Source organism: Pangasianodon hypophthalmus, chromosome 21 (genome assembly GCF_027358585.1).
Source record: "Pangasianodon hypophthalmus isolate fPanHyp1 chromosome 21, fPanHyp1.pri, whole genome shotgun sequence".
In the NCBI taxonomy this organism is placed as follows: domain Eukaryota; kingdom Metazoa; phylum Chordata; class Actinopteri; order Siluriformes; family Pangasiidae; genus Pangasianodon; species Pangasianodon hypophthalmus.
The window spans coordinates 33,572-40,000 of NC_069730.1; the positions used below are offsets into that span (position 1 = coordinate 33,572).

At 41.3% G+C, this 6,429-nt stretch overlaps 1 protein-coding gene across 4 annotated transcripts in view; it reads left to right on the plus strand.

Annotated features, from left to right (window-relative positions):
* Positions 1 to 3,588: 3,588 nt before the first annotated feature.
* kpna5 (karyopherin alpha 5 (importin alpha 6)) overlaps positions 3,589 to 6,429 on the plus strand; it is a 12,006-nt gene continuing 9,165 nt past the window's right edge. Inside the window, exons 1-6 of one of the 4 annotated variants that reach the window (XM_034314842.2) lie at positions 3,589 to 3,736; positions 4,848 to 4,984; positions 5,405 to 5,506; positions 5,726 to 5,825; positions 5,949 to 6,043; positions 6,239 to 6,370. In XM_034314842.2, coding sequence (XP_034170733.1) covers positions 3,733 to 3,736; positions 4,848 to 4,984; positions 5,405 to 5,506; positions 5,726 to 5,825; positions 5,949 to 6,043; positions 6,239 to 6,370 — 570 coding nt within the window. In that variant the 5' untranslated portion in view covers positions 3,589 to 3,732. Of the gene's footprint in view, positions 3,746 to 4,810; positions 4,985 to 5,404; positions 5,507 to 5,725; positions 5,826 to 5,948; positions 6,044 to 6,238; positions 6,371 to 6,429 lie in introns of all 4 variants that reach the window. The other 3 variants (XM_034314843.2, XM_034314844.2, XM_034314841.2) reach the window with 3 other exon arrangements.

Genomic DNA, 6,429 nt, shown 5'->3' on the forward strand with positions numbered 1-6,429 from the left:
GTGGCTTCCGAAGCGGGTGACGCAACTAACCCTAACCTTAACCCTGCTTCTATCCGTGTAGTTTTATGTTAATTTTGGGATATCGCATAAAAACCGAATAAAATCTCCAAAATGTAATTTTTTTATTCAATAAGAAGACATGCGCATTAACTAAAAAGGAAACACATTTACAGAATAAATTCGTCCATGCGCATCAAAAAAGTCACGTGACTGGTGTGTGGTGAAGCTTTCTCACGCGCTGCCAGTTTTATATCATGCGTGCACAGAACACACACCACACACAGCTCTGGTTTTACTGACACCAAATGCCAAATGCCAAGTGTTCCGCTCAGTGTTCAGTATTCGGCTCAGTGTTCAGTGTTCAGCTCAGTGTTCAGTGTTCAGCTCAGTGTTCAGTGTTCAGCTCAGTGTTCAGCTCAGTGTTCAGTATTCGGCTCAGTGTTCAGTGTTCAGCTCAGTGTTCAGTGTTCAGCTCAGTGTTCAGCTCAGTGTTCAGTGTTCAGCTCAGTGTTCAGTGTTCAGCTCAGTGTTCAGTGTTTAGCTCAGTGTTCAGTGTTCAGCTCAGTGTTCAGTGTTCAGTGTTCAGCTCAGTGTTCAGTGTTCAGCTCAGTGTTCAGCTCAGTGTTCAGTGTTTAGCTCAGTGTTCAGCTCAGTGTTCAGTGTTCAGCTCAGTGTTCAGTGTTCAGCTCAGTGTTCAGTGTTCAGCGTTCAGTGTTCAGTGTTCAGCTCAGTGTTCAGTGTTCAGCTCAGTGTTCAGCTCAGTGTTCAGTGTTCAGCTCAGTGTTCAGCTCAGTGTTCAGTGTTTAGCTCAGTGTTCAGTGTTCAGCTCAGTGTTCAGTGTTCAGTGTTCAGCTCAGTGTTCAGTGTTCAGTGTTCAGCTCAGTGTTCAGTGTTAAATTCGCAATTTGGATGGAAACGTAACTACTGATCCGTCCTGCCTGCGTCCCTCACTGCACTACATCCTGTTTACCAGCAGGTGTCGCTGTGAAGCTTTGAGTAGAAAAGCTTCAGGAACACTAATAACACAACAATAAACCTTCACTAGTAACACAACAATAAACCTTCACTAGTAACGCAACAATAAACCTTCACTAATAACACAACAATAAACCTTCACTAATAACACAACAATAAACCTTCACTAATAACACAACAATAAACCTTCACTAATAACACAACAATAAACCTTCACTAGTAACGCAACAATAAACCTTCACTAATAACGCAACAATAAACCTTCACTAGTAACGCAACAATAAACCTTCACTAGTAACGCAACAATAAACCTTCACTAGTAACACAACAATAAACCTTCACTAGTAACGCAACAATAAACCTTCACTAATAACACAACAATAAACCTTCACTAATAACACAACAATAAACCTTCACTAGTAACACAACAATAAACCTTCACTAATAACACAACAATAAACCTTCACTAGTAACACAACAATAAACCTTCACTAATAACGCAACAATAAACCTTCACTAGTAACGCAACAATAAACCTTCACTAGTAACGCAACAATAAACCTTCACTAGTAACACAACAATAAACCTTCACTAGTAACGCAACAATAAACCTTCACTAATAACGCAACAATAAACCTTCACTAATAACGCAACAATAAACCTTCACTAGTAACACAACAATAAACCTTCACTAATAACACAACAATAAACCTTCACTAGTAACACAACAATAAACCTTCACTAGTAACGCAACAATAAACCTTCACTACTAACGCAACAATAAACCTTCACTAATAACGCAACAATAAACCTTCACTAGTAACGCAACAATAAACCTTCACTAGAAACGCAACAATAAACCTTCACTAGTAACACAACAATAAACCTTCACTAGTAACACAACAATAAACCTTCACTAATAACACAACAATAAACCTTCACTAGTAACGCAACAATAAACCTTCACTAGTAACACAACAATAAACCTTCACTAGTAACACAACAATAAACCTTCACTAATAACACAACAATAAACCTTCACTAATAACGCAACAATAAACCTTCACTAGTAACACAACAATAAACCTTCACTAGTAACACAACAATAAACCTTCACTAGTAACACAACAATAAACCTTCACTAATAACACAACAATAAACCTTCACTAGTAACGCAACAATAAACCTTCACTAGTAACACAACAATAAACCTTCACTAGTAACACAACAATAAACCTTCACTAGTAACGCAACAATAAACCTTCACTAGTAACACAACAATAAACCTTCACTAGTAACGCAACAATAAACCTTCACTAATAACGCAACAATAAACCTTCACTAATAACGCAACAATAAACCTTCACTAATAACACAACAATAAACCTTCACTAATAACACAACAATAAACCTTCACTAATAACACAACAATAAACCTTCACTAGTAACACAACAATAAACCTTCACTAATAACACAACAATAAACCATACCACATACACAACAATAACAATCTCTCCGTCTCTCTCTCTCTCTCTCTCTCTCTCTCTCTCTCTCTGTCGAGCTACACATGCTACTCCTGAGATATCAGTGATCCTGACCCCTTCTGCTCCTCCTCGCTGCCTGATCCATCCTGATGCCCTACTTCTGGTTGGAGTTCTCATCGGTTGAGTTGCTCGCTGCTGCTGGGGCCCCATATGGACGACCTGAAGAACCGTTTGGATTGCTGGAGATGGTGCCACCTGGGGGCTGTGGAGATGGTTTGGGGATCACATATGGGGAGCTGTACTGTAATGGCTTGGGACTGCGATTGCTGTAGTGGCTTTGGGACTGCAGTTGCCACGAACACCTTCGTACTCAGGACTCCATCAGTGGACAGTGGATAGATTTTAACCAGCCGGACTTCTTGCAAAAACTGTGATGAATTTATTGGTTGCACAACTGCACTATTTGTCCATATAGTACACAATAATAGAAGGGATTGATTTATAATCGCACTATCCGTTGCACCCAGATGAGGATGGGTTCCTTCTGAGTCTGGTTCCTCTCAAGGTTTCTTCCTCATATCATCTCAGGGAGTTTTCCCTCACCACCGTCGCCTCTGACTCGCTCATTAGGGATAAATTCACATATTTACAATATATTTTTGTTAATCCATTTATTTCTGTAAAGCTGCTTTGTGACAATGTCCATTGTTAAAAGCGCTATACAAATAAAATTGAATTGAATTGAATTAAACCTTCACTAATAACACAACAATAAACACAACAATAAACTTACACTAGTAACACAACAATAAACACAACAATAAACTTACACTAGTAACACAACAATTAACACAACAATAAACTTACACTAGTAACACAACAATAAACACAACAATAAACTTACACTAGTAACACAACAATAAACCTTCACTAGTAACACTATTGCCGCTGTGGACTCTGGCCTGCTCATTAGGGATTTAAATGTAAATCTGTATGCTGATTTGTTAAAGCTGTCTGTGACAGCGTGCATTGTTAAAAGCGCTGAATAATAAACAGCGACAATAACGCGAAAAGAACACATCAGTAAATCTGTAACTGTAACCGGAAAACGGGCGCAGAACGAAACAGGAAGTAGCACAGGAAGTAGCACAGGAAGTGATGTTAGGAGCCGTCAGTATCTTTTGGCCGCCATATTGCCCTCATCAGTGGGAGTGATAGAGGAAGGGTGAGAGAAGGAGATTAAAAACACGCAGAGCTCGTTTCCGAGAGTAAATGGGTGAGAATCGCTCAGTGTCTCTTTAATGCACATGATCCTGGAATTTAATCCGCTATAGATGTGAATAAATTAGATTATTAGAAATATTCGTGTGTGGTGGCGTAGCTAAGCTAACACGGCTAGTTCATCAGATTTAGTTTATTAGATAGTTGTGCTAGCTGCTAGCTGTTAGCTCATAAGCGGATTTTATTAAACTGCACAGAAGATTTTATTCAGTGTGTTTCTACCTGATTTACCTGCCAATATTATTTTAAACCACTTCACACCTGGGCATTTGTGCTGTATGCTCATAGCTAGCAGCCAGTGTGCACACTGTAGTTATAAACTATATATAAATAAAGCTAAACGTAAACTGTTCCTGGGTTTACAGAGTTACATTTGCATTGTAAGTTCAGTGTGTAATATAATGTGTGTGTTAGTGTGTGTGTGTGTTAGTGTGTTGTTAGAGTGTTGTTAGTGTATGTGTGTTTGTGTTAGTGTTGTTAGAGTGTGTGTGTGTGTTGTTAGAGTGTATGTGTGTGTGTGTTAGAGTGTTGTTAGAGTGTGTGTGTGTTAGAGTGTTGTTAGAGTGTATGTGTGTGTGTGTTAGAGTGTTGTTAGAGTGTGCGTGTGTGTTAGTGTGTTGTTAGAGTGTTGTTAGAGTGTATGTGTGTGTGTGTTAGAGTGTTGTTAGAGTGTGTGTGTGTTAGAGTGTTGTTAGAGTGTATGTGTGTGTGTGTGTTAGAGTGTTGTTAGAGTGTTGTTAGAGTGTATGTGTGTGTGTGTTAGAGTGTTGTTAGAGTGTGCGTGTGTGTTAGTGTGTTGTTAGAGTGTTGTTAGAGTGTTGTTAGAGTGTGTGTGTGTTGTTAGTGTTGTTAGAGTGTTGTTAGAGTGTTGTTAGAGTGTGTGTATGTGTGTTGTTAGAGTGTGTGTGTGTGTGTTGTTAGTGTGTGTGTGTGTGTGTATGTGTGTTGTTAGAGTGTTGTTAGAGTGTGTGTGTGTGTTGTTAGAGTGTGTGTGTGTGTGTGCGCGCGTGTGCGCCTGTGCTTGATGTTTGTGTGAAAAGGGAAGTATATAAAATAAACACACTGCCAGTCTGAAAGTGTGAAAGTGCAGGTCTGTGTGATGTCAGAAGGCGCGATGGCGAGTCCAGGAAGAGAGAATTATCGGATGAAGAGCTACAAGAACAAAGCGCTGAACCCGCAGGAGATGCGACGGCGCAGGGAGGAGGAGGGCATTCAGCTCCGCAAACAGAAGAGAGAAGAGCAGGTGGATCTTTCACATCATCACACACAGCAAACACTGACGATAATCACCGATGACAATAAGTGGGAGGAGCTTAGTTAACAATGGGGAGGGGTTAGGGTTATAAACAATAAACTCTAGGTAATAAACAGGAAGTAGAAACAGATAAACCCCACCCCTTTCCTTTTGTACACAACGCAGTCACTGTACAGTGTTCAGCATCATCAAGCTGAGTTTCTGCCATGCTGCAGTCATTCACCATCGCCATGGCAACGAGTGATGCACTGATATAGAAATTACTCTTTTGAAATGAAACTTTTATCTGATTTTCTACGTTATATTTTTGTATCAGACAGTCTGATTAGACTGTAAGTAAAATGGATCTGTTTAATGTGCGATGCCCCTGAGGCTCAGCTGTTGATGAATGTTCTTTCCTGCGTGCAGCTGTTTAAGAGGAGGAACGTGTGTGCGCCGTCGTGTGACGAGTCCATGCTCGAGTGTCCCATCCAGGATCCCGACATCAGCTCCACCGTGCCCATGTCCTCAGTGAGTGACCTTCAGCTCCTGTTGCAGAAATCTACTACTGCTGCTGTAGTGCGCTCGTGGGCCGCGTCCCAAACCACACGCCGCTGTAACCTACAGCCGCCGGTGGCGTTAGCGAGTCAGCACGAGCGGCGGAGTGTGCGAGGGTGTTTCACTGCTGCTGTTTAACGCCTGCAGGTTTATTCGGGTGTGTAAGTGGCGGTGTTTTTTTGTCTCCTGCAGGACGCAGTTATAACTCCAGACATGGTGCAGATGATCTTTTCTGAAGATGTGGACCAGCAGCTCCTCGCCACGCAGAAATTCAGGAAATTACTCTCCAAAGGTACAAAAATCTTTAACCCCTTTATCACCTTTAACTCCTGAACATCTGCTGTTTGTATCCTGATTAACGTCTGGAGTGAGTTCATTCACTTAAATAAACTCGTTACTGCTTCCTCTCTGTCAGAGCCGAACCCGCCCATTGATGAGGTCATCGCCACGGCCGGTGTAGTGAGCAGGTTTGTAGAGTTTCTGAAGAGGAGTGATAACTGCACCCTGCAGGTGAGAAACATCAACACTGCACACAGACAGGCAGATAAATCCCTTTGAACTTTAGATTGCTCAGTATGAGGTTTAGCATTAGCATGAGGGTTAGCATGAGCATTACAGCGCTAAAGCTGTTGGTTGCTCGGTATGTGTTTGTGCGTTAATGGCTAATAAACTGTTGATTTTATTTGTGTTTTTGTGTCGCTGTAGTTTGAAGCAGCCTGGGCTCTGACCAACATCGCCTCCGGAACATTCCTGCACACTAAAGTGGTGATCGAAACAGGAGCTGTTCCTATTTTCATCGAGCTGCTCAACTCTGAGTATGAAGATGTGCAGGAGCAGGTGAGCGTTAGCATTAGCATGGGCAGCCATAAGCCAGTTGAGCTACGTCTAGTAGATTA